This window comes from Heterocephalus glaber, unplaced genomic scaffold (genome assembly GCF_053883595.1).
Source record: "Heterocephalus glaber isolate CG9 unplaced genomic scaffold, H.glaber_assembly_v1.0 deba00001072, whole genome shotgun sequence".
In the NCBI taxonomy this organism is placed as follows: domain Eukaryota; kingdom Metazoa; phylum Chordata; class Mammalia; order Rodentia; family Bathyergidae; genus Heterocephalus; species Heterocephalus glaber.
In genome coordinates this window covers 948,232-975,725 of record NW_028258189.1, presented here as the reverse complement: position 1 = coordinate 975,725, position 27,494 = coordinate 948,232, and the positions used below count along the sequence as shown (strand labels likewise).

At 52.2% G+C, this 27,494-nt stretch overlaps 1 protein-coding gene across 5 annotated transcripts in view; it reads left to right on the top strand.

Annotated features, from left to right (window-relative positions):
- The first annotated feature begins 186 nt into the window (after positions 1-186).
- Gpr143 (G protein-coupled receptor 143) overlaps positions 187-27,494 on the top strand; it is a 32,470-nt gene continuing 5,162 nt past the window's right edge. Inside the window, exons 1-10 of one of the 5 annotated variants that reach the window (XM_087209901.1) lie at positions 187-550; positions 3,329-3,957; positions 5,336-5,445; positions 6,105-6,199; positions 9,785-9,877; positions 12,451-12,560; positions 14,549-14,657; positions 15,155-15,272; positions 17,295-17,538; positions 25,736-25,825. In XM_087209901.1, the coding sequence (XP_087066027.1) occupies positions 3,720-3,957; positions 5,336-5,445; positions 6,105-6,199; positions 9,785-9,877; positions 12,451-12,560; positions 14,549-14,657; positions 15,155-15,272; positions 17,295-17,538; positions 25,736-25,825 (1,207 nt within the window). In that variant the 5' untranslated portion in view covers positions 187-550; positions 3,329-3,719. Of the gene's footprint in view, positions 551-1,733; positions 3,958-5,335; positions 5,446-6,104; positions 6,200-9,784; positions 9,878-12,450; positions 12,561-14,548; positions 14,658-15,154; positions 15,273-16,599; positions 16,890-17,294; positions 17,539-25,735; positions 25,826-27,494 lie in introns of those variants that run through there. The other 4 variants (XR_015450782.1, XM_087209904.1, XM_087209903.1 and 1 more) reach the window with 4 other exon arrangements.

Sequence of the window (27,494 nt, the reverse complement as noted above, 5' to 3'; positions counted from 1 at the left end):
CTCTATTTTAGGGGCAATTTTATTTCCAGTTTCCCAGGGGTGACTTGATCCAAACATCTCTTCATACTTTCACAAACTTCTTCTGTGCTTCAGAAAATCCTCAAAAATTGGACCCAGCAGGGCCGGGGATGTAGCTCAGTGGTGCTGCGCCTGCCTGGCAAGTGTAAGGTCCTGAGTTCGATCCCCGGTGCTGCAAAAGAAAAGACCCAACAGACATTAGCCAACAATATGTCACTGTGGGTTCCAAACCCACAGCTGGCTTTTCTTTTTCTTCCTTCCTTCTTCCTTTCCCCCCACCCTGAGGTGCTGGGCCTTACATCTGCTAGGCAAGTGCTGTGCCCCTGAGCGGAAGCCCAAGTCCAACAGCAGCCATTTTGACAGAAACCGTTTTCAAAGTTAAACATGCTGATTATATTTTCATTTTCCTCAAATGGCTTTCCGTACTTGTCTTCTTTTTCCTCAAACCAATGTTTCCACTGATTATAGAATCATTAAAAATTTTTTCTTTTAACAGAGACATGTGACACGGATGAACCTTGATAGCTTCCTGGTAAGTGAAAGAAGCCAGACACCATAGAGCAAACACTGTACACTACCATTTATGTCAAATGTCCAGAGTAGGCAAATCTGTAGACAGGGAAAGATGAGTTACTGCCCGGAGCTGGAGGAAGAGAATGGGGAGCGACTGTTAAGAATGGCAGGGTTTCTTTTTTGGGTGATAAAAATACTCTGGATTTAGATAGAGGTAAAGGTTGCACAGCCTTATAAACATACCAGAGCCCACTGAAGTACACCCTTTAAGATAGGGAATTTTATGATGTTGGGGTTACATCTCAGTTGGCTTTTTTGGGGTTGTTTGGTTGTTTTTGGTGCTGGAGATCAGACCCTGGTCTGCACTATGCTGGGCAAGTGCTCTGCCACTGAGCTACATCCCCAGCTCAGTTTGCTTTTTTTTTTTGAGACAGGGTGCAGTACAAGCTGGCCTTGAATGCTAGCTTCGAACTTGTGGCGATCCTGCCTCAGCCTGCCTCATCCTCTTGGCTCCGATTTGCTCCTGTACCCTTGCTGCTGCACATCCATCTGGGTCGACCCCCGCTACCCCAGTCATTCACAGATTTCCTCCACAGGAGTTCTGATCACCCCCACCCCCCACCCCATCCTTGAGCAGCAGGTGTAGGCGGGGAGCTGAGAAGCAGAGTGTGTGCAGCAGGGGCTGACAGCAGAAATGCAACTGGACAGGTCTGCAAGGACGGCCCCAAGCCCTGAGCCACCTCTGCCGGCCAAGAGAAGCAGAGAGACCAGCCGTCCAAAGTAGATGTGAGGAGGGCCGGGGATTTAGCTCAGTGGTTCCAGCGCCTGCCTTGCAGGTGCAAGGTTCCGAGTTCCATCCCCGGTACCAAAAAAACCCCCAGAAAACAACACACAAAGTAGACGTGAGGGTCGACGCTTCCGCAGGCCAGATGGGGGAACCTCCCTCCGCGCCTCCTGCTGCTGAGGCTCCAGGCGGCATGCACTTCCAGCGGGGAGGCTGCAGAGGTCCTTTGAAGCCCTGGAGTCTGGAGCCCATTGTTCAAGAGGCCTCCGCTTCCCCTCTGTCTCCTCTGCTCTGCCGTCTTCCTCGGCCCAACCAGAAGCCCAGGCCTGTGGTCCCCAGGGAGCAAGCCGGAAGCTTGCTCTTCTTCACAAGGCCTTGAAGTGCGGAGGAGCCTGCGGGCAGGGGGGCGGTGGTACAGAAGTGTTTGCGACCAAATGTTTGTTTGGTACCGGGAATCTGACTCGGGACCTTGCACTTGTGAGGCAGGCAGCGGAACCACTGAGCTAAATCCCTGGCCCAACGACCAAATGTTTCAGAAGAGTGCCTGGAAGCCTCTGGGCACCTTAGCTTTGACTGATTGAAAACAACTGGAAGGGAGGTCTTTTGCAGTGAAAGTGGGCAAAGGGTGTTGTTTCCTGATCATAAATGAGCCTATTCGGAGGCTGAGGCAGGAGGATCCTGGAAAGTTGGAGGCCAGCCTGGGCTAGGTGGTGGCCTCGAGGCCCTCCTGAACTCCACACCCTGTCTCCAAAACAAAACAAAACAAAAGGCAAAACAGAACAAAAGGAGGCTGTCCCAAACAGGAAGTTCTTGCTGATGATAATAAATATGGCACCGCCGAGGGGCTGTTCCTTTTTTCTTTCCTTTCTTGTCTGGGTGAGGAGGGTGCTGGGGCTGGAACCCAAGGCCCCACATATGCTAGGCAAGAGCTCTACCGCAAAGCCACCCCCTGCCCCGTTCATTTTTTCTTTCTTTAAGGCCAAAAAAAAAAAGGGAGGGGCCAAGTCAGGTATGATGGTGCAGACCTATAATCCTAGCCCTTGGGAGGCTGAGGCAGGAGAATCGCTGTGAGTTCAAGGTCAGCCCGGGCTACATAGTGAGTTCAAGCCAGCTTGGACTACATAGTGAGTCCCTGTCTCAAGAAAAAAACAAAGACTTAATGTCATAATCTACAGGGAACTTTTCCATCTTTTTATCTTTAACCATAAAGAATTTAAAAGGAAAAAAAACCCCTTTCACTCCATACTTACGGTTTTCATCAGTATGTTCCAGTTTTGCAACATGTATACCAAATACAGATTTTCAGTGTATAAGATAACATAGAAAAGTTAAAGCTGTTAGGAGAAATCATAGTAAACGAATACTTCTTTCTGTTGATGGCACTGGTAATTGAATCCAGGGCCTTTGGACTGAGCTACAGGGTCTCCCTGAGTTGGTCCGGAATTTGCAGTCCTCCTGCCTCAGCCTTCTGAGCTGAGGTGTGCCCCACCACACCAACTTGAATAAACATTTCTCTACACAGTTACTTTTAAAAGCTAATTCAGAGTTTCATTTTGGGATTTGGAGCAGTGGTTCTGCCGCCTGCCTCGAAAGTGCAAGGTTCCGAGTTCGATCCCCAATACCAAAAGAAAAAAAAAGTAACTGCATTTTGGAGCGGAGTAAGAAAGGAACAGCTGAAGTTGAGGTGTAAAGTGTGTGGGTGTCCAGTTAGGCTAAGGAGTTTTCCTTAGGATTTCTCTTCATTTTGGGGGGAATGCTGGGCACGAACCCCAAGGTCTCCCACAGGCTAAGCGGGCACCCGGTCACTGTGCTACCCTTCCAGCCCCTTACTCCCTAACTGTTTTACTTGCTTACTGCTTTTTTGAGACAGGCAGGGTCTTGCTCTGTAGCACAGGCTGTTCTCAGACTCGCCAGGCCCCTTCTGCTTCAGCCTCTCAAGTGCAGGGATTCTAGGCTTGCGCCGCTACAACTGGCCGTATTCCTTCATTGTAAAGGCAAATCTCATCTCTGCAGGGCTGTTTCCACGGGGCAAAGGGACCATAAAGGGCCGTTTTAACCACGGTCTGCTCAGGACAGGCACATGTACCGAGTGCGGGCGTCAGAGGCCCAGCGAGGCAGCAGCACTTCTGTTTCTCCAGAAGCCCAGGCAAGAGGAGCCGGCAGCCCGGGGTGTGGGTCCGAGCTCGGCCCACCGGAAGGAGCGGTGCCCGGGAAGAGGCCGCCCTCGCGCTGGTCCCCACCCCTCCCCCCGCCCCAGGCGCGCCTCGTGAGGCCTCGTGCGCGGCCCCCAGCGCGCGGGACGGGGACGGGCACCGGCACATGATGCCCCCGTGCCTGCCGCCCCTGCAGCCCCAGACAAGCTGCCGCGGTCCCGCTTGCCTCCCACCGAGCCCGAGCACGGCCCATGGCCTCCCCGCGCCTGGGGACGGCCTGCTGCTCCACGCGGGACGCGGCCAAGCGTCTGGTGCTCGGCTTCCGGGCGCGGGAGTTCCACGCGCTGTGCCTGGGGAGCGGCGCGCTCCGCCTGGCGCTCGGCCTCTTGCGGCTGCTGCCGCCTGCGGCTCCCCGGCCGACTGCGGCCTCTCCCGCCTCGGTCCGCATCCTGCACACCGCCGCCGCCTGCGACGCGCTCGGCTGCCTGGGTGAGGGGCGCGGCCGCGGGAGACCCGCTCGGGATCCCGCGGAAGGGGTCCTGCTCGGTGACCCCGCCGGGCGTGGGGCGGGTCGCGGGTTGGGCGGGATGTCTGCGCTCTCCTTGTGGGGAAAAGCGAGGAAGCCTCGGGCAGTTGCCTAGGCACTGGGTGGGTGACTAGGAATCCTGCCGAGCCAGACGACAGGTGATTCCAGTCTACGGAACACTCCCCCCCCCCCCCCCCCCCCCGTGTATGTGTGTGTCTACCTGAGCCCTTGGTACTGGGGATCGAATTAAGGGCCCTCCACCACTGAGCTACACCCCCTGCCCTTTTTCTCTGTTATTCCGAGACAGGCTGGCTAATTTGCCCAGGAGGGCTTCTCCAGCACTGCTGGGATTACAGGGCTGCACCACCGCACCCGGCCTGGAGGATTGAACCCAGGGCCTTTGCACTGAACTACCGTCCCGGCCCTTTTTTGAGACAGGAGCTTGCTAGCTCACTAAATCGCCCAGGCTGGGCCAGAATTTGCAGGCCTTCTGCCCCAGCCTTCCAGACAGATGGCGTTACAAGAGTGGCCACCGTGCCTAGCTTCCTGACTGAAAACCTGTTTCCTGGGCGGGTGATGGAACGCAGAGCCTCACGTGCACGTACTAGGGAAGTGCCTGTCACTGAGCTACACCTCAGCCCCCTTCACCTTTGGTGTTTACCCCCTGAGGTGCGGACTGCATCCAGCTGACCCGGCCTCTCCCTGTACGCTTTCTTTGGGCCCAGCCCACAGTGGCTTTAAGGTTTCAAAATCAGCAGACTGCTGACACGTGAGTATCACAAGAATTTATGCCGGGCGCAGTGACAGGCCTGTAATCTCAGTACTCAGGAGGCTGAGATAGGAGGACTGTTAGTTGGAGGCCAGCCTGGGCTGTGTAGCAAGTGCAGCCTGGAGCACAAAGTGAGACCCTGCCTCAAATCAAAACACAAAAACAACCAAAGAATATAAACATTATTGCCCATAAGAGAAGTGTTATGGGACATGGCTGGGCCCCAAGTTTGCCCTTGTCTGGGAGCCCCACTGCCTACCTGGGTGCACCAGGGTGCTGGACAGAGACAGTGTGGCCCGAAGAGCCAAAGAGGTTCGGTGTTGTGTGGAACGGAATGGGTCTTGCTATTATGTAGTTCAGGCTGGCATTGAACTCACTGTGTAGCCCAGGTTGGCTTTGAACTCACAGCAATCCTCTTGCCTCAGCCTCCTGAGTGCTGGAATTATAGGCATGTGGCACCATCCCCTGCCCCTCCCCTTATTTTTCTATGATATCTGTCATGTTTATGGAGCAAGAAGTCAGCGTTAGATGTGAATTTGGATCAGACACCTCGGTATCTGCCTCTCGCTTAGGGCTCGTCGTCCGGTCTTCCGTGGGGCTCTCCTTCCCAGATTTCTTTGAACACATATCTACTGAGAATGGGACAGACACATGGCCTGCTGCTTTCTGCGTGGGGAGTGCGGTGAGTTCGGTTCCCTCCATCGCCCTCTCCTCCTGCCTCAGCCTCCTGAGTGCTGGGATCACAGGTGTGCACCACCATGCCTCGCTATGGAGAACGTCAGTGTGCACAGAGCCATAGTCAGAACCCTCTGGGGACAGACCGGGGAGGTAGGGGCAAGGAGACTGGCTGTTTGTGCTTACTGCAATCCATTTCAGCACACGCTGACTCTGTGTTGATACCTGTGTATGAATAAGTCTAAGTCATCTCCTGGTCCTGCTGCCTGACCCAGGAGTCCCCCTCCCTCCCACTGGGGGCGCTGTCTTCCTCTTCATGTCTTCATCAGTGTGTGTTCTGCATTCGCCCTGGCACCGTGGTGCCTTGGTGCTTACACCCGGGGCACCCCAGTCCTTTCCACTGCTCTCCCACCCCGGCAGGGCCACCTCTGAGTCTCAGAAGAAGCCCAGTGCGTCCTCAGGCCTTTCCCGACCTACAAGTGTCCCCAAGGCAGAGGACTGCCGCACCCTCCCACCCTGCTGGGCCCCAGAGGCTACATGCACCCGTGTCCCCGTCCCCCGGTCCCCCAGTGCTGCCTGCTGATGTGGTCCTCTTGGTTCCCGGGTGAGTTGGGTGCCGAGTCCCTGCATCCAGAATCCTTCATGCCGGGCTCTCCCTGCTTCCAGATGTGGATCCAGCTGCTGTACAGCGCCTGCTTCTGGTGGCTCTTCTGCTACGCGCTGGACGCCTATCTGGTGATCCGCAGATCCACAGGACAGAGGTACTCCCTGGGGACACGAGGGCCGGGTCTGCTGGCGCAGCTTCCGGGGCAGTTTGAGAGGCCGGCAGGGCGGGCAGTTAGTTTCGGCCCTGGGGCTCGGATGGCCTGGCCTTGTCCGCGGCCCGCCTGTCCCACCCCGTAGCTGGCACCAGCGCCAGCCGGCCCAAGCGGGGTCCTGCTCTGGTGCGCTGGCCCCGCCTGTCTCCACTCTGTCTCAGGGTCCCGTGCTCCGTCCCTGCTGCTGTCTGTCTACCCCGCTGATCTAGGACTTCTAGTCCCACCGCAAGCAGTGGGGTACTGCTGGCCAGGAGTGATGGGTGGTATCGACTGAGGCCTGTGCCACCATGCCCGGCTCAGTCTAGTTTGTGAGCTTTAAGATGTGTTGTCCAGATAAATGAATAAAGGGTCTTTTCACTACACTTAGATGCAAAGAGACACCACCCTGTGGTCTTGAGGACCCACAGCTCATGGCCCTCTACTCTGACCCGTCACACAGGGCAGCTTCCAGAAGCTTCCAGACGCTTCCACCTTCCTTGGCTTGTGGCCCCTTCTGTGTTCTCCACAGCCACTGAGGGAAGTGGAGCATCAAACTCCCAACCCTTTGGTTCTTTCTCTGTCGCGGCTAAAGATTTTCTGCTTTTCTTTTTTGGTACCGGGGATCGAACTCAGGACCTTGTGTTTGCAGGCCAGGTGGCGGAACCACTGAGCTAAATCCCCGGCCTGATTTTCTGCTCTTCTTTCTTCCTTTTTCCTATTTTCTCTTGTACTATTCCGGATCAAACCCAGGGCCCACATGTGCTAGGCAAATGCTTTAGCATTGAGGTACATTCCTAGCCCAGAGAGTCTTTGCTTTTATGGATCCGTGGGGTTCCACTGGGTCACTCAGATGAGCCAGGACGACCTCCTCATCTCAGAACACCATTAATCACATCCTCACTCAGGTGACTTTTCCATATATTCAACATATACATGAATACATAAAAGAATATATTCATAGCTTCTGGAGATAGGACATGGACATCTTTGGGAACCCTTATTCCGCTTATCACAAGAGTTTGCATACTTCTTTTTTTGGCGATCTAGTTAAGTATCATAGACTGGCTATGACACTTAACTTATGTTATGGCTGAACTTGCTAGCTCCTCCTGCTTCAGCCTCTGGAATTTCAGGCCTGTGCCTAGTTTGGCTACTTAGTTTGTGAGCACAGTCTTGTCTCAGACTGATCCCACTTCTGGGCTTGATTTCATCTAAAATCTTGTCCACCCCAGATTCTCTGCCTGGCCCCCCATCCTGGGGTTTGGAAGATGGACAGCATCTGGAGATTGTCTCCCTCTTGTGAGGGCAGAGGCTTTGTCTGGGCTGGCAACAGGCAAAACCTTCCCTCGGGAAACAGGAGGCCAATAAATGCCATGTGACCTGAATCACCCTTAAGCGCTGTGTGTTGTTCTTTCCATAGAGCCGGGTTTCTCGCCCTCCCTGTGTGGAGGATGAGGAGTCTCCCTCCGGCCCTACCTCTTGTGTTGCCCTCACAGGTGGCTGCAGGGTGAGCCCAGCGTATGGGAGGGTGGGGAGAGACATGGGCCTGGCAAACCGCCTTAGCGACCGGCCACGAGGGTTGTGTCATTCACAGAAGGGCCACCGAGGCGTGAGCAGCGGGTTGGGGCTAGTCGTGGGCTGGGTGTTTGGATTCGGACTTGAGAGCTTTCCTGCCTTGGGTGTCTTCCTGGGCCGGGCTAGGGGGTGATTGAGTGGGACAGGTTAGGCACAGAGTCCTGCACCCTCCAAGATGGCGCCTGCTGTGGTCTGGACCCTAACTGGCCCCCCAGGAACGGCTCCCTGGGTTATAGATGGTGTCTTCCCACGGCGCCCTCCATGAGGTAGAAAGGGCAGTGGGCTGGCATAGGCCTGTGAGATGAGGACACTGATCCCATCCATGGGCTCTGCCCTCCATCACCTCCCCAAAGCCCCACCTCTTAACACCAACATCTTTGGGATTGGATTTCAACATAGGAAAAACATTTTCTCTGGTGTTAGGGACTGAACCCCGGGCCTTCACACTGACCTACCTCCCCAGCCCTTTTTATTTATTTATTTTGAAACAAGATCTCACTGAGTCACTGCATTGCCCAGGCTGGGCTCGAACTTGTGACCCTACTGCTTCAGCCTCCCAGAGTGCCTTGCTGGGATCATAGAATCACACCACCGCTCCTGGCTTCAAATAGGAATTTTGTGGAGACTCAGATACTCTGATTATAGCAAATGAGAAACGAACAGTGCTATTGTATCCTCTAAAGGTTAATTACCTATTCCATGGTTTTATAGAGAATGAGTCATGTTTAGGTTAGGTGTCAAAAACAGCCATTTGTATTAGGTGGATATCATCAAAATTGGAGGTGGGCCTGGTGGCACACACCTGTAGACCCAGCTACTCAGGAGGCTGAGGCAGGAGAATTATTTGAGCTCTGGAGATAGAAGCCAGTTTGGGCCTCATAATGAGACTCTGTCTCTACACAGAAAATTTTAAAAAGGCCTGGGGGATGAAGCTCAGTGTCAAGGCCCTGGGGTTCAATCCCCACCACTCCCCCCCCCCAACAAAAAAGAAAAGGATAAGTTAAACATAGAGCAGTTGTGGGTGTAGCTCAGTGGTAGAGTGTTTGCCTGGCATTATGTGAGGCCTTGGGTCTGAGCCCTAGGACCACAAAAAAAACAAAACAAACAAACGTAGAAGAAAAAACTTAGAAAATCCCCACCACCACCACTATAATACTGAATAACTATATAACAGCATTTCCACTTCTTGGTGGCGTTGAAAACAGGAACTGGACTGCTTGTGTGTCCATGTGGACAGCTGCACTGTTCATAGTAGCCCAGTAGTAGGAACGACAGTGTGCTTTACGGATGGATGGAGAATCCACATGCAGTCAGTCTGTCCACAGAATGGGATAGAATTCAGCCCTAAGAAGCTAGGAAGCACTGCAACACGGATGAAGCTCAAAAACGCGTGGAGCAAGAGAAGCCAGGCGTAAGACCAGGAGGGCCTCTGTGTTTTGGTTCATAGGAAATGTTCAGAGCTGGCGTGGTGGGGCTCACCGGTAATCCCAACCCTCTGGCAGGCTGAGGCAGGAGATTCACAAGGTCCAGCCCAGGCTGGGCAACTTCGTGAGACCCTGTCTCAGAATAAAAAAGGGCTGGGGATGGAGCTCGGTGCAGAAGCCCTGGTGGTTGTCGGCTTGTGGGCCTGAGGGAATGGGAAGTGACTGCTAATGGGGATGGGGCTCTGTTTGGAGTGGCGAAATGTCCTAGAACTAGATGGTGGTGATGGTTAAACAGGATGGCACACGTGCCAAGTGTCCCTGAATGGTTCGCTTTAAGACAGTTAAGTTTACGTTATGGCCATGAATTTCTCCCTCACCGAAAAGCAGAAAACCCAAAGCAGAAGCACAGCTATGGCGGCCCTTCACAGAGAGCTTCAGCCCTTGTGTCTGGGCCTGTGCTCCCCAGGCAGAAGCGGAAGTGCTTGGGAGGTGTCTCTGCCCCTGCTGTGAGCCCAGCCTGCGCCATGGCAACCCTCTTGTCTCTCCCCAGCACCATGGTCCTCTACCACCTCATGGCCTGGGGCCTGGCCACCCTGCTGGGCGCCGAGGGAGCCGCCATGCTCTACTACCCCTCTGTGTCCAGGTGAGCTGCAGGGGTCACCCTGGCCAGCCTGTGTTCGTGCACTGCACGGCGTGAACGGCCGACTCCTCAGGCTGCTGTCGCATGCACAGAGCCAGCCAATTGATTGCTCATCGCAATCCCTGTGTAGCCCAGGCTGGCCTCGGACTCTCAGTGCTGGGATTCCAGGCCTGAGCCACCACACCCGCCTCTGCCTTTCTTGTGTGAGGGCAGGCGCCAGGGCACCCAGGATGTGTGCAAGGCCCCCGGGTCGCCCCCCACCGCACCCCACCCCCGCCGTGTACCTCTGCACGCCAGAATGGAGTTCTGCCCCACTCCACATGGCTGTGCCCGCCTCACGACACTCTCATTTCTATTCAAGCTCTGGATGAGCAGGTAAGGCTAAGATTCTGAGAGTCCCCAGCACCAAAACAAATTCAATCCCATCAGCACAACTATCTGCAAAGCCTCAAGGCCCCCACAAGGATGAATCCTCTAAATTGTCTATATTTTCTCCAGTGCTGGGGATTGAACCCAGGCCATATTGCATGTTAGGCAAGCACTCTCACTGAGCCACATATACCTGAGCCTGTGCTAACTGCTAATGGAGAAAATGAAGTGGGCAGTGTCCTTTTATGATTTCTGGTCGTATAGGTCAGGAATCAGCGTAGCACAGCCCTCTCTGTGTGTTTTTAAATAGAGTTTTATTGACACCGTCATGCCCATTAGTTTCTGTGCCAGCTGTTGCTGCTTATCTGCCAAAAAGTCAGAGTGGAATAGCTGCAGCAGAGACCATGGTGGGTCGACAGAGTTGAAATACTTGCTTGGAGTAGAATTCTCTCCCTTCCAATTCGACTCTCAGCTGTTCAGACGGCTCCGAATTGGCGTTGCCTAGTCAGCCATGCACAGTCACAGGGACAGATGTGGTGTCACTCACAGCTGGGGCACGGAATGGTTCTCCCTGGAGTTTCTACTACTTGCCCTCAACTGTGAGGCCTGAGGAGCTGCAGCTGAGAACGTGAGGGTGCCCTGGCTGTAGAGCACATGGGGACCCCGAGGTGTTTCCCGTGGGCTTCAGGAGGCTTGGCTTGATTTAGGGGTCTTACTCTGTCGCCATCTCTCTCCCTCTGTGTGTGTGTGTGTGTGCACGCTGTAACCTCTCTGAGGGCGCGGCCTCCCTGTCCCGTTTGTCACTTTATCTCACTGAGGGCTTGATTGATTTGTGCAGGGCTGGGGTGGCCTCCAGGGCCTCACACAGGCCGGGCCGGGCCAGCCAGAACTCCGCCACCGAAATGCACCCTAGCCTTTGGCTCTTGCTCTTTCTCTCCTCCTCCCGTCTTTCCTGACTTTGTTAGAGTCTTTCCGGACCGTGTTTCAGGTTCCGCAGCTGCAGGGAGTCGGAAGGAAACTGAGGCGTGCAGTCATCCTTCCTGTGGCAGCCCCCGACAGTATCGCCATTTTCCTACCTGTTTTTTTTTAACTTGCATTTTCTGCTGCCCTCCTCCTTTTTGTTTTTGTTTTTGTTTTATTGAGCCAAGCTCTCATTGTGTATTTCAAGCTGGCCTTGAATTGGTGGCGATCCTCCTGCCTCAGCCTCCTGGATGCTGGGGTTGCAGGGCACCACACCCAGTCCATTTTTCCCCTTCTGGTTTGATGACTCCGTGAAGATTAAGAGCACTTCCATTCCTGTCATTCCACCCTTCTCAGCCCGGCCACGGGGACTTTTCTGCCTCTCTCTGCTAGGACTGAGCCTCCCCAGTCCCTTTGGCCTCCAGTCCGGATTCCTGTCCCCTTTGCTCTCTCCGAGGCATTCGTCTGTCTTGGCTGTTCATTCCCACCGCATGGCGTCCCGTGCACGTAGCTCTGTACCCTGTCCTTTCCCTGAGCAGAGTCCCCAGGAGGCAGGGCCGCTCTTCCTAACCGGAGAGCTGAGCCCTTTGACATCTGAAGCCTGTGTGCCTCAGGTTGCTCTGTGGCAGGGCCTGGAGCTGCCCATTTCTGGCCCAGGCCAAGGAGGAAGGCGGAGCTCAAGCCCAGTGAGTCACCTGAGCTCCTGTGTCTTCTCCGCTCCAACTAGACTTTCTCCTGCAAAGGGGCCCCGGCCCACAGAATCCACCCTTACAGAATCTCTTCCTGCCTTTACTTTTTTCCAATGTCAGGATTGAACCCAGGGCCGTGAGCATGCTAGGCAAGAAGTGCTGTGCCCCTGAGCTCCACCCCCAGCTCTTTCTATTTTTTATTTTGAGACAGGGTCTCTCTGAGTTGCCTGGGCTGGCCTTGCACGTGTGATCCTCCTGCCTCAGCCTCCTGAGCAGCTGGATGACTGGCGTGGGTCACTGCGTGTGATCAAAATGTCTTCCCGTGTTACCTTTTTGCAGCCGTCTCCCTGGCAGAATGCGTTAGGGGCCTCCCATCTATTAGAAGCACAACAAGCTCCCTTACAGCCTACAGTTTCTTGCTTGTTCTCAGAAGCCTGAGTCTCTGCAGGCGGAGTTGAACCAGTCACACCCTCCCCCTCCTGTCTCCCGTGTGCACGGATCATTGGGCAGGTATTAGGGAAGGCTTTCTCCTAAGGGTGACTTGCTGTTCCGCCTCAGGTGTGAGAGGGGCCTGGACCACGCCATCCCCTACTACGTCACCACGTACCTGCCGATGCTGCTCGTCCTGGTGGCCAACCCCGTGCTGTTCCACAAGACAGTGGCTGCAGGTAATGACAGTAGCACTCTGGACACCCGGCTAGGGGGCATAGCCCCAGGCCTTGGGCTCAGATAACAATCCACACTGTCCTAGCGGGATTACCAGGGACAGCTGGCAGGTGCCGTACAGCTGGAGAAGGTGAAAACGACCAACCAACTTAGGAACGACGCCGGTTCCGTGCTGACATTTCTTAGGTCAAGGCCAGGGCTTGTTGATTTTTCATTTTGTGCCAGGCTCTGCCTTTAGCATGCTCTGGAGGCCATGAAGGTGGCCTTGGGGAACTCAGGGGTGAGACAGGTGCAGGAGCCGGAAGTGGATGGAAGGGAGGGGCTGGTCACTCCCATAATGCACCTGGCAGACAGCAGGAAACAGGAAGTGGGGCAGGGGAAACAAGTCCACTGCAGTGCTGACAACTAGAAGAGAGCCTGTAGAGGGCCTCTGCATCCCGCCCTCCGTCTCACCGGGGGGGTGGGGGGGGTGTGCCCACCGCCCAGGGCTGCTGGGGGCCTCTCAGAGGCAGAATGGGAATGACGAAGTTTGCCTTACCAGGTGGTTGGAGGGTCAGCTCCTGGTTGTAGAACTTTTTAAGAACGTTGTTGAAAGTACTGTGTCACCTGTAATAGGAAGTTCTTGTGTCCCTTTGGATGAGTCTTTTCCTGCCTACATTTAAATGTACGCTAAACACAGCAAGCTTTTACAGCATTGCATACAGACACTGATTGGATTATTTCTCACGAATGAAAGCGACTTATTAAAGCTCTGAAAAGAAAAGCATGCACCTGTAGTCCCAGCTGAGGTGGGAGGACTGCAGCAAGTTCAAGGCCAGCTTGAGCTCCCGAGTGAGACTCTGTCTCAAACAACAAAACAAAAATGCCAAGAATTAAAAAGACACTAAAGGAGTACGCTACAGGGGTCGGGAATGTGAAAGAGCACAGAGGTAAAGCATTTACTTACTATACATGAAGCCTTGCTCTATGCAGCCTTAGTGTAGCACAGCAAAAGTAAAAATAAAAACAAAAAAGTTCAGTGTGAGGTTTTATAGTACTTATCTCTGGCTGGAAAGACTGTGGACCAATTGTTCTTTTTTTCTTTTTTAAAACAAATTTTGTGTTGCTGTGGTCAAAGCCAGGGCCACCCACATGCTAAACACTCTACCACTAAGCTACACCCTAGCTGTGATTTTTCTGTTAAACTTTTTTTTTTCAGTACCAGGGATTGAACTTGGGACCTTGCCCTTGCGAGGCAGGTGGCGGAACCACTGAGCTAAATCCCCAGCCCTTTGCTAAACGTTTTAATGCATTCTAACATGTCTATAAGGAGAAATGTTACATTTTTCAGTATTTTAAAATAACAAGTGTGTGTTCTTTCATAAGAGAGAAAACAAACCTTCAGAAATATAGTAGCTAAAGCTGAGCATGGTGATGCACCCCTGTAATCCCAGCACTCAGGAGGCAGAGACGGGAGGCTTGCTGGGCATTCAAAGCCAGCCTGAGCTCCATAGTGAGACCCTGACTCGAAAAAAAAAAAAACGGGACCAGGGATTTAGCTCAGTGGTGCTGCTGCCTGCCTCGAAAGCACAAGGTCCTGAGATCGATCCCCAGGTAGTGCAAAAAAACCCAAACAAACAAAACCCAATAAAAAATTGTACCCGAACTAGTAAAATCCAAATAAAATGAGGAGTTTAGTTCATACTGTGTCGGTGTTGTTTTCTTAGTTATGACAGACGTGCTGTGGTTGTGTCTGATGCTGACATCGGGAGCCACAGGGTAAGGAGGACAGGGATAGTTCTGCAGGGCTTGTCTGTGCTAGATAAGCCTGAAGCTCAGATTGCCGCGGAAGTGAGACGCCCGCCAAGTGGGAGGCTGTGGGGCTGCCTCAGGACTCCTTTGCCTGGCGCTCGCCTGCCTCGCCGGGGACTGCATCCACCAGGATTTCCTGCTTGGTGCCTCGGTCCACACGAGTAAGGAACCCTGACATCCTCCCCTGTGTTCTTGACAGTGGCGTCCTTACTGAAAGGAAGAAAAGGCATTTACACAGAGAATGAGCGGCGGATAGGGGCCGTGACCCAGAGGCGGTTTTTCAAAGTCATGCTGGTTTTAATTGCTTGGTAACTTTCCCTCTTCTTCTTGATTTGCAGTGGGAAGGGGCATAGCAGTAGCTTGCCACCCTGGTTTGCCAAGTGTGACCTGGGGGCTCCAGAGGGAAGGGGCCGGAGGGGATGCTTTTCAGACCTCGCTTGGTGCCCGCCGAAGAAGCACGCATAGAACAGGGGAGCAAGCCCAGAATTCATGAATGTCTAGAGAGTTTGTCTTTGTCCTTGTTTCTTTGTGTTTTGAATTCAGGCTGGCTTGAACTCACTGTGGAGCCCAGGCTGGCTTCCAACTCTCAGCAAGCTCCCTGCCTCAGCCTCCCAGGTGCCGGGACTACGGATGTGTGCTGCCACTCCCGGCTGAGAAAGCATATTAAATTTACTCAAGCCCATGTGGTCCAGTCTCCGCTGAGGGTTGGTGCTTCAGGCTGGGACAAACTACTCCCTGACCCTTAGCCTGGAAGTGAAATTTTATTGTATGTTCTCTTCCCCTGTGGCCCGTTTTCTCTTAACAGTTGGTTGCCCAATATCATCAATGAAAGCCTTTTATTCTACCTTGAGATGCAACCAGATATCAACGGAGAGTCTTTGAGACGCATCAGAAACGCAGCCAAGACTACGTGGTTTATTATGGTAGGCCACTCTCGTTTAAATCTATCTTTTCCCCTCCCCGCCCGTCCTCTTTTTGTGGGCTGGTTCTCTGGCTTGTGTCTAGATGTCCCCCAAAGCCTCATGCAGTCTTTTCCAGAGGTGGCTGAATCTGGAATATGTGATGCTGGATTAAGGGCGTGTGATTACTAAACCAGGACACCAAAGCCATTGGTTTGGCACCGCCCTAGCCCCAGTAGTCTGGATGGGATAAAGGGGGCAGAAAGACCCTGTTAAGGCCCCTTGTTGCTTTTGCTGCGATGTGGGTGCTGGGAACTGTTTCTCCTCTGAGACGCCCCTCTGCCATGTGCCACTCTGCCTTGGAGCCAGTCCATTATGCACTGAAATCTATGAATTGTGAGCCAAATAAACACCTCCCCTCTAACTGGGGGTGTCGGGTATTTTGTCTCAGTGATGAGAAAAGTAACTAACACACTGGGGATGGAATCCGTGGCTTCACTGAGGCCTGTCGAGTGCTCTACCACTGAGCTCCATCCCCATCCCCTTTTTGCTTTTTTATTGTGAGACAGAGCGGCTGAGTTGTCCAGGTGGGATTCGACCTTTCAGCCTGTGCCTCAGCCTCCCAAGTAGCAGGGATTGTAGATGTGCACCACCATGCCCAGCTCAGAGGTTTTATCTTGCAAGGATATTTCTGACCATGAGAAAGGGAAAGGGATGAGGATGAAGATAAAGACAATCCACACACACAGAAAAAGAATATTTAGAAAAGCAGGGGGGAGAGTTCTACCATTCACAGTCTTTAGTCTTTTTTGAGGGAGTGGTGTTGGGCATGGGACCCGGGACCTTGCACGAGTGAAGCGAATGCTGCACGATTGGGATGTACCCCCAGTTCCTGGCCTTCCTCTTTTTTCATGTGTGTGGTACTGGGGATCAAACTCGGGACCTTGCACTTGCGAGGCAGGCAGCCGAACCACTGAGCTAAATCCCTGGCCCTGGCCTTCCTCTTGAAGGAACATTACCCAGAGGTTAAAAATGACAATGATGAACTGTATTATTAAGTGGGAAAAGTAACAGATAAATTTAGATTATTACTACATAAAATACTGTAGGACTGGGTGGAAAACCATGAAATTATAATAAGGGGACATCTCTCAGGGTCTCCATTCCATCATGGCTATAGCGAGCTGTTGGTTGAAAGGCACACGCTCGGTCATACAGTCTTAGTATGGTGTTGCTTCCGACTTGAAGAAAATCAGGTTCGTGAGGTGTGTCTCTCAGCTTTCCTATTCCTGGACAAAATACCTGATATCTGAAACTCAAAGGAAGCGGTTTAACTTGGCTCCTGGTTCAGGGGATTCAGTCCGTGGCCAGCCGGCTCCCAGGCAGGAACGTCGTGGAGGAAGGGCACGATGGAGCAGCCCAGCTCGTGGAGGCCAGGAAGCAGAGCAGGGGAACAGCGCCAGAGAGGAAGGAACCAACCGGGGACCAGACAGAGACTCCAGGCTCACCCAGGCACACCCAGGAGCAGGCCCCCCGCAGTGCTCTCGGCAGTCTAGCTCATCAGCTTGATGGTCCAGCTCAACTGTCCCCCCTGCCCCTCGGGTCTCTGTGCCTCGCCTTGGAGCCCCGCGCGGTTCCTCGGTGAGCTTCCCTGCTTGTCCCACACACGTGGAGGGATGTTGGTCCAGGCCCCTAGTGACCGGTAGAAGGCACAGGAGGCGCAGCTGGCCCATTGTTCTCGAGGCTTGAGTTCCTCCCCCCATGTTCCTTCCCTTGCTGTTCATCTCCTCCTGTTGCCAGCACCCTCCAGCTTTCTCCTCCTCTGTCCCTCCCCTGCCTCTTGCCTTCCCTCTGTCTCCCTTCCCTCTGCCCACCGCTTTCTCTCTAGGCCCCTTGAAGACCCACTGCAGCCCGTCATTGTCCTCCTCAAACTACCAGGTCATCAGCCTGTGCAAAGGAGGCCGGCCCTGGGCCATGGGGAGTGGCCTGCATCCTTCCAGCTCCCCTGACCTGACCGCCCTGTGTCTCTGCCTTTCTCCCGCCCAGGGCATACTGAACCCAGCACAAGGATTTCTCTTGGCCCTGGCCTTCTATGGCTGGACAGGGTGCTGCCTGGACTTTCAGTCCCCTAAGACGTTGATCCAGTGGGAATCCATGACCACCTCGGTTTCCGAGGGGGCCTGCCAGCCGCCCAAGAGCTCCTGTGTGCCCGGTGAGAGGCCGGCTTCCGGGAAGGTAGTGAACGTCGAGGAGCACACTTCAGACGAGGCCCTGAACGTGCTGTCTGAAGGTAGCTGCAGTGCTCCCTGGGAGATCCCGTGCATGCATGCATGCCTGTGTGTGTGCGTATGCGTGTGCGTGTGGTGTGTGTGGTACTAGAATTGAACCCAGGGCCTTTGCACTGAGCTGTGTCCCCATCCTTCTTTGAGACGGCCTGCAAATTGAGCAGGCAAATTTGAGATCCTCCTGGCTCCTTAGAAATCTTTTAGCAAACACGGGTGTAAATGGGGGGTTTTACATTTCACCTCTCACCTCCCCTTTTCATATTTTAACGGCGCCTTTGCTTAGTTATTAAGCACTGCAGCCTGTATGCATAACTGGTTCCCAGTTTGGCTGGATGGGATTTTGAATATGTGGTAAGTTGTCACTTGGACACATTTGCTGAGAGGCCGTGGATGTTAGCATCAGATTCCCTCAGGTTAGAGGTGCCTCGAATCTGTCCAGCTTGCCTGGGGCATGCAAGGTGTAGAAACATGCGCTCCCGCTGGCTCCTCTCCTCTCTCCTGGGCTCACAGCGCTGCAGCGTTCTAACAGTGCTCTGTGGACCCCTAACGTGGGGCATCAGGCAGCTGTATCCCAAAGTGCATATGGAAATCTGTGGTACAGATTCTGCATTCTCCACTGTGTTGTCCCGTAAGTACTCCCCGCAGCCATGCACTCACCTGGGTGTGCTCATTGGAATGTGGGGCTCCAAAATGATGTCTTCCTGCTGCCTTGGCCGAAGGGGCAACTGCCAACTGGCCGCACGGAGCTCTCACGTGGCCCTACAGCGGGGCCTGGTGGCAGACACGGGTAACCCCGGCTACGGGGGAGGCTGGACAGGAGGGTGGCAAGTTCAAGGCCAGGCTGGGCAACTTAGACCTTGCTTCAAAAAACACAACAAAAAAGCAAAAAACCCACCTCCAAACTGTTTTCTTGATAGGGTACAGTCAGATTAAAAGAGAAAAAATTAGCTGTTCAAGTTGGGAGATGACAACTTTCACCTCAGAGTTTGATTTCAGAATCTTGCCTTTTTTTTTTGTACCAGGGGTTGGACTCAGGGCTTTGTGCTTGCCAGGCAGATGCAGTGCCACTGAGCTACATCCCTGGCCCCTCTTTTTTTTTTCCATTTCAGAGTCTTAAATTGACTAAAGTATCCTTATAGTTCCAGTTGATAGCAAAATTTGTTTTATAGAATTGAGCTTGCAGCTTATGACGTAAATCTTTCCTAACGTAATCCTCTGTCCTAGGGTTCCTTGGTGAGTTTTGTTTCATTTATTTATTTATAGCAAAACCTTTATTGGTACATCTTAGGCATAGATAATGATAACACTCATCATAGGGAATTTGCACCTGTACATGATACATCCCACATCTTTTCCCCCTTCTCCCCCTCCCCTAAAATCCCCTCTTTATGTACAAAAGCTTTGTTTCCATTTTTTCCTTCTAGTTCCACTTTTTGTTCTTCTCCCTTTCTTCCTTTCTCCCTCCCCCTCCTACTTCCCCTTCCCCTTTGCCCCTTTTCTTCCTATTTCACATTATCTATTATACATTTTAGTCCTTATTTACACTTTCAGTTTCTCACACCAGAGAAACAATGCAGTATTTAAACATGGGTGTCTGATTTATTTCACTTAGGAATATGGTCTCAAGGTCCGTCTATTTAACTATAAATATCTAAAGCTCATCCTTCTTTATGTCAGTGTATTACTCCATTGTATAAAAAACCCACATTTTCTTTATCTACTCATTTGTTGATGGGCATTTGGGCTGTTTCCAAGATTTAGCCATTACAAACTGTGCTGCCATGAACATGGTGGGTGTGCATATGTCTCTGTGGGTATGATGCTTTTAATAATTTTGGAAAGATTCCAAGAAGGGGAATATCTGGGTCAAATGGAACCTAGTTTAGCTTTAATTTTGTTTTGTTTTGTTTTTTGGTACTGGGGATCAAACTCAGGACCTTGCACTTGCAAGGCAGGCACTGGAATCACTGAGCTAAATCCCCAGGCCCTAGTTTTAGTTTTTTGAGGCATCTCCACACTGATTCCCACAGTGGTTGCACCAGTCTACACTCCCACCAGCAGTGGAGCAGGGTTCCTCTTTCCCCACAGCCCCGCCAGCATTTCTTATTGGTTGATTTCATGATAGCAGCCATTCTTTCTGGAGTTAGGTGGAATCTCAGCATTGTTTTCATTTGCGTCTCTTGAATGACCAGTGATGTTGAACATTTTTTCATATGTTTATTTGCTTTTTCTACTTCTTCATCTGAGAAGTGTCTTTTCATTTCAGATGCCCATTTTTGAATTGGATCTCTAAATTTGGGGGAATTGATTTTTTTTAGTTTTTTATATAATCTAGATAGTAATCCTTTGAGGGACAGCTGGTGAAAATTTTTTCCCACGCTGACGATTGTCTCTTGACTATGTTGGTGGTTTCTCTTGCTATGCAAAAACTTTTTAATAAGATGAGGTCCCAGTTGTCAATTCTTTGTAGTATTTCCCGTGAGGTCTGGATTTTGTTCATGAAGTCTTTGCCTACTCCCATGTCCTCAAACGTTCTACTTATTCTCTCTTCCAGCCAATTTAGTGTTTCTGTTTTAATATTTAGATTTTTGATCCATTTTGATTTTAGGTTAGTGCGTGGTGAGAGATATGGGTCTAGTTTCAGTCTTGAGCATGTGGAAAGCCAGTTTTTCCGGCACCATTTATTAAAGAGGCTATCTGTCTTCCAGTGAGGGTGTTTGGTTCCTTTGTCAAAGATGAGGTGGCGGAGTGCATCTGGAGTTGTTTCTGTATCGTCTAGTCTGTTCCATTGATCCTTAGGTCTGTTCTTTTGGCAGTACCATGCTATTTTGTTTTGTTTTTTTAATCACAGTAGCTTTGTAGTATAATTTCAGGTCAGAGATTGTGATGTGCCCTGGCTTGCCTTTGTTGCCCAGAATTGCCTTTGCTATTCTAGGTCTCTTCTGGTTCCAAATGAATTTTAGGACTGTTTTTTCTAATTTTGTGAGATATGCTATTGGAACTTTGAAGGAGATTTCATTAAATCTGCATAACAATTTTGGAAGTATGGCCATTTTCACTATATTGGTTCTTCCTACCCAAGAACAGGGGATATCTTTCCATTATGTGATATCCTCTTTGATCTCTTTTTTCAGAGTACTGTAGTTTTCAATGTAGTGATCTTTTACTTCCTTTGTTAGATCAATTCCCAGGTATTTCATTTTTGAGGATGCTACTGTGAAAGGATGCTATTGTGAAACTCTTAGTGAGTTTGTTATTTGTGTGCAGGAATGTTATTGATTTTTGAGTGTTGACTTTGTATCCAGCTATGCTACTGAATTTGGTTATCAAATCTAGAAGTCTTTTGGTGGTGTTTTTGGAAGCTGAATTTCTTTTTTTGGTACTGGGGACTGAATTTGGGTTCTTGTGCTTGCGAGGCAGGCAGCAGACCCACTGAGCTAAATCCCCAGGCCTTTGGTAGCATTTTTGGGACCTTCTATGTAGAGTATCATGTCATCCACAAATAACTCACCATTCAGAACTGCTGTTAGCAAGAGCAGTTACTGATACCACTTGAGGAATGAGCCAGAAAACGTCATCTGGAATTACTTGGCTTTTTTGTACTGGAGTCCTGGTAGTTTCCAGTGACTGAACCCATCTTGGAGAGTCAAATAAAACATTACAGATAACAACAACAACAAATGACTCAGATCTGCCCTGGGCCCCACCACAATCACCGTGGACAAGCTGCATCAGTCAGGCCTTCTGTATTTTTTAAATTGTTTTCATAATCTTTTTTCAATTTGTATTTTTTTGTTCACTTTTGCAGTACATAACGATGACATTCCTTGGGGGGAGTCGGCACATGTACATAACACATCTTAATTCTTTTTCATCCCCTCCCCTCCAGCCCTCCCTCCATCTCAGTCCTCTTTCCTTTTGCAGAAGATCTACCTCCGTATTTCCTATTATCCACCTTTTAGTTTGCTCTTTACTTATATTTTGGGTTTCTCACATAAGAGAAACCATGACATATTTAAGCTTGTGTGTCTGATTTATTTCACTTAACATAATGGTCTTGAGGTGCATCCATTTCCCTACAAATCCTTCCTTATTTTCATCCTTTCCAGCAAGCTCTTGCCTGGTCTGCCACACAAAGGATGGATATTTTCACAAGGAGTCTTTAGAAAAAGTGAATATTAAGATCCAAACAGGGAAGCTGTTCATGTAGCTTCTTTTTTACCCCCTCCTTATTTTTCCTTTAAATTTTTATTATTTTTTTATGTTTCACTGTCCTGTTGATATCCTGACCGGTTGTCGTCAGCCTGACCAGTCACCGGGGAACACCCGGTTGCCTGATGAGGGGACAGCAGGGGATGAAAGAATAGTATGCAAAGAGCGAGAAGGAATAGTGAGCCATAGTTTCTTACTTGGGGGGCCGGGAGCTGATCTCTAGCTGTCTCCTGGCTAACGATCCCCTGATCTTAGCTCTGTCCTGGCTCAGACCTGGAGCTCTGGATCGGTCAGTTTCTACAACAGAGCAAGGGGGCGTGAACGCAGCTGTAGACACCATGCGTGAATGAGCCCGGCTGTGAAGGGAGTGACTGTATGCTCCTGAAGGACCGGTTGGTCGCAGTTAGCAAGCCACCTGTGCTATCTGCAGGTCCTAGCTAACGAGCCACCTGGTTTACCTCGCTGTCATGCCATCTCAGAGAATGGCTGCACAGAGTCCTCAGTGCTCAGCTGCAGTGCTTCCTTGCTATGGAGACGCCACAGCCTCATGGATCACTATGACCTCAGCTGTGACTGTTGGGATAGGGAGGTCTGTCTCCGAACACCAGCCAGAAGCTCAATCAGCACTTCACCCTTAGGCCTGGCAGTGACCAGTCCTCTGCTCCTGAGATTCCCTATCTGCTGCCACCCCTCCTTTCCACAGTTCCTTGGTTCTGTCCCATTCCTTTCTTCTCCGCTTCTCTGATGTCTCCCACAATTCCTGGTTTTTGCTGGACCCTGGAAAAGGATGGCAGTTCCGTGTCCCCCCTGCAATTCTGTCGTGTCCCCTATTTCTTGCTCTCCCGGACGTTTCCATTTGTTCACACCCTCCCCCATCCTCTTCCGTATTTCTCCATTCTCATGCATCTCTAGCCTTTCTCGTCAGAGATTTTCACTTCTCGACCCCATCCTCTCACTCCTGCAAATTCTCCTTTTCTCCTTTCTCTTTCTGTCTCAGTGCCTTGGTCTCCCCAGAACGAGCATTTCTGCACTCTTCTAATCTGACCACGTTCCCTCTCCCACAATTCCTTGCGCTCACTCCTTCTCCCATAGTTCCCCATTCTCATTCACATTTCCCCACAGTTCCACGTATTTGTTGTCTCCCACATTCACCCTTCTCCGTGGCTGTCCCCAAATTTTTTCTCTGCCGCGACTCTGTTTCCCTAGAATTCTCATGCTTTCGTACAATTTTCCGTTCTCTGTTACAATCTCTGTTCTCTCTCACACCATTCCCTTTCTCTCCTATGTTCCATTTCTCTTTCAGTAGGCGTGGTGGTGCGTGCCTGTCATCTCAGCATTGTGGGAGGCTGAGGCAGGAGGACCACAGTTTCTAGCGCAGTCCACGCAGTTTAGTGATTTGGCAAGATCCTGTCAGAAAGAAAAAAAGAGGGTGGGGTGGGGATGTTGCTCGGAGTGAAGGCCCTGAGTTCAGTCCCCAGCGATAAAAAACACAATACGCACACACACACACAAAATCCCCCTTGCCTCCCCTAATTCTTTTCCACTTTTCAGAAACAAAGCTGAAAGATTAAGTGGGTGCTGTAGCCTTGTCTGTGTGTACTTGAGTTTTAAAATAACTTCCTGCAACAGAAACCTGTTGATATATGGAATTAAAAAAAAAAATCTTTCCAAAGCTAAATGAATTCCTAGGGCACTTCTTTCAGGAGGGCAAACACCCATGCTCAGTGGTGGGCTGCTGTCATGGGCTGTGCAAGGCCCAGGGCTCCATTCCTTTCTCTGGAGGTTTAAGAGGCGCCCTGTTGGTTCACTCCACTGCTGACAGGGAGAAGTGGGGGAGTCTGGGCTAGAACACAGCCCAGGCCTCAGGCTCTGTCAGGTGGGGCTGACCCAGTTTATCACCTTTCAATGCAGTTGGGCGGAGCACGGTGTCCGCTGGAGGGGGCTTTGGTTCTACGGTCAAGGCTTTGGAGGTTGAAGGCATCCAAGAAATGAAGGCTCAGGAGACACCTAAAGCACAGGCAGGTCATTGTGGGGCTGGGAGGGTCCTAAGAGCTTTCCCGGGCTGCAAGTCTCATCCGAGGAGTGAACCAGGGAAGGCTTCCTTCCCTCTTAGGTTAGGTAGTGAGAGGCTCAGGGAGACCTTGAGGCCAGAGGAGAAACCCCGTGGAGACCCTGGTGCCCTCCCTCTCCCTCAGGACAGATGGGGCTGGCTTTGCCTCCTGCCTGAGGTCCCCCGTGGAGCCCCAGGCACCGGCCACAGGAAGGACCCAAGCGGGTGCTGAAGTGTGAGGTCGTGCAGCAGTGTCCTGAGCCCAGACTGAGAATGCAAGCCACCACGTGGTCCCCGGACCGCAGCAAGCCCAGGCTGTCCTCAGAACAGTGAGGACCCTGTGAGAACTGAGTCTTTTTGAAGAGCCCCAGCCCCCATGGCAGGAATGCTCTGTGGAACCAGAAATGTCCCTTCGAGGAGTCTTCCTGGCTGGTGCCTGGTAGCTCTGCAAAGAAAGCTTTCTGCACCCTCGTGAGTGACCTGACTCTGACAGGCACTTGCCTGTATCCAGTCATAAAGAAGAAAAATCTGCTGGGGAGATGGGTAGATGCATGGTTTCAGCATGGTGACCCCAGTGTTTCTCCGAGGATGAGGTGATACATGAAGAGTAGGACTGAGCCATGGGAAAATCTGGAAGAGAGCCTTATAGGCTGAATAAAGAGATGTGCAAAGGCCCTGGGGCAGGACCAAGCTGGAGGGGTCAGTGTGCCTGGTGGCTGTGGGCAAGGAGAGAGGGACACAGGTGGCTTTGATGGTCAGTGGTGACCATCAGAGGAGGGGAGTGGGAGATTTGTGAAGGGAAGGTCACTTTGAGTATTTTTTTTTTTTTTGGTACTCGGGATTGAATTCAGGACCTTGCACTTGCAAGGCAGGTGTTGGATCCACTGAGCTAAATCCCTGGCCCCTGGGAAAGTCACTTGGAAGAGGACCTTCTTTGCGCCTCCCAGTCTGGGTTCCTCCCACACCCGGCATATAGCCCAGAATAGAGCCGGTGCTCCGGGTTGTTTGCAGGACAGAAGAGCAGTTCTGCTACTTGTCCCCAAGGATCCCACTATAGTGGAGGAACAGGTGTTACCGGTATGAGGGAAGCACCCTGTGGGGCTTCTCTTGCTGAGCGGGATGAGTTGCTTTGTCTTGCTGACTGCCTGCACTTTTCCCACCTCAGCGGTTGTGCGGGTTGTGCATGCGTGTGTTTGTGAGCCTCTGTGTTGCAGAAGGAGGATGGGGGAAAAGGGGAAACTGCCCTGAGCCCTGTGCCTGAGAAATGCACAGATTCTGACACGCATGTTCTGTGTCATGCATCACCTTGTGGTTGCATCCTGGGTGGCACTTTCTGTCCACAGCACAGAAGCTGGCTTGGTAAACACCTCCTGGCTACGCCTGGTGTTTCCTGGCCCTCGGTGGCTTTCTGATCCTCATACTTCCCGTGGGCAGAGCCAGGGGCTGAGACCGGCAGCCTCCTTCCTGTGGCCAGCGGTCACCGGAGAGCGCTCTGCCCTGGCTCAGGTGGCTCGTGTCCTCAGGCTGCGAGACCTCTGCAGTCAGCCATCCTGGGTTCCACAGCGGCCCTGTGACCCTTCTCTCTAGTTGAGCTGTGGGATTGTGCCCAACCCTGGGAAAGGTTTAATAAGAGCTGGATCAGAGTACACTGTGGATGACATAGAGCTAGGCCTTGAACCAGAGCTGTTCTAGGAGAATCTCAGTGTGTTGCTGAGAAGTGACAGCATTTGCCTGTTTTGTGTTTTTGAGAGACACGGTCTCGCTGTGTCATTCATGCTGGCCTTGAACTCACTGTGCAGCCCAGGCTGGCCTCGAACTTGTGGTGATCCTCCAGCCTCAGCCTCCCGAGTGCTGGGATTCCAGGTGTGCACCACCACGCCCACGGAGAGTTTTCTGGGTTGGCCAGAGGCCCCCTCAGCCTTCTTTCTCCTCCCCTGCAGGTTCTGATGCCAGCACCATTGAAATCCACACTACAAGTGGGTCCCCCAGGAGAAATGCCCTGGATGCTGTCCCCCAAGCCCATGGGACCTGTGAGTGTGTATGATGGGCTCCAGACCCATCTCCCTCAGACTCTTTCGTCTGAATCTTTAGTGTCCTTGGCTTTCCATCCCAGGCTGCCAAGGTCAGCATTCACCTGTGCCCCTCTGTCACCATACTCCAGCTTCTTCCTGATGCTCCTCCTTTCAGTGGCAGGAAGGACCAGGAGCAGGCCTGTGACAATGAGAATCCCTTCTCTGCCCCTCGCCAGCTTTTCTGAGGCTGGTGTAACATTCAGGGCAAGATCCATGTCCTTGGAGAAGCAGTTAAATAAAGTCACCATCATTGCTCTGGGTTGACTTGGATTCTGTCCCTGTGGAACAAACGCTCCCCTGGGAGGCGGGGAGGCCCAGCATGGAGGAGCTGTGCCTCTCGCTCCCTGCAGGGGGCACCACTTGGGTCCCTCGGCATCTGCACCCCCACAGAAGCCAGCCCAGCTCGGGTCCCTGAGATCATCTGTTGTCTGTCTCTGTGCACCAGCTTCCATATATAGCTTTTCTTTGTCATCGTCTTTGCAGAAATGTTGCAGTGTGCTTTGGGCCTTGGGCCACCCAGGTGTGTGTGTGGAAAGGTGAGGTGCACCTCCACCCTGTGACCACTCCCTCCCTTTTATTCCTGGAAAGCTTTCCAGGAAGCTCTGGCTTGTCCTTTGGAGTCAAAAGCTGCAGGTGGATTTGGGGGACACTTTGCGGCAGGCTGTCCCAGGGCCCTGGGTAGGAGCCGCCACCTCTTCCAGGGTGGAACAGACCATGGGGAGAGGAGCCCAGGGCTCTGGGCATGCCACATCCCCCAGCCCTGTTTCATTTTTGAGACAGGGTCTGACTAAATTGCTCAGGCAAGATTCAAGCCTGTGACCCTCCCGCCTCATCCTCCCCTGTAACAGGGACTAGAGGTGTGCATCGCCACATGAGGCTGGCAACCATTTCTAAGCATGGTAGCAATGCTCTTTCTGCCCCCAGCCTCGGAGGCCCCTCCTCTAGGAGGATTCATTCTGGAAGCAGGGATGAGCTGCTGCTGTTGCCAGCCTCCCTTGCAGCTAGAGCCAGGCAGGGGTTGGGCCAAGCCAGTCAGACAGGTCTGTCAAGCCGGAGTCATGAGCTGGTGCCCAAGGGACCCGGCTGTGGTCCCCTCTGTAAAGGATGCTGGCAGCTGACAGGTCTGCTCTGGGCAGTGGCCTGGAGTTGGCTTCGAGGGGTGGGTATTGACCAGTGTCAGGGCGTGGGCAGCACTGCCTGTCCATGGTCTTCAAGAACCGGCCCTGTAGCTGATCTTGGCTGTGTCTGTCGGCGTGGCCTCTAACCTGCTTCTCCAGGGCCTCAGAGCTACCCGATGTCCCTCTGCATTCTTTCTGGCTGCGGTTGCCTGTCAGGTTCTGAAGCTTGCAAATAAGAACCCCAGTCTATTTATGTTCAGTTAAAACCATTGCCTGCTTGGGGATCAGGCCTCCAGCTGATGCTCGTGGCATGGTGGCTCTGATGCGTATGGGCAGGGGTGCGGGTGGACAGACACCTCCTCAAGGCCCAGCAGCAGACCAAGGCATTGTGGACAGAAAGGGACATCAGAGCTGTGATGCTGGGGAATCCAGGAAACGAGGAGGCAGTGCTTTGGCAAACACCGGTGATTAACGCCAGCTGGCCGGCCTGGGCTTTGAGCCATTTTCCT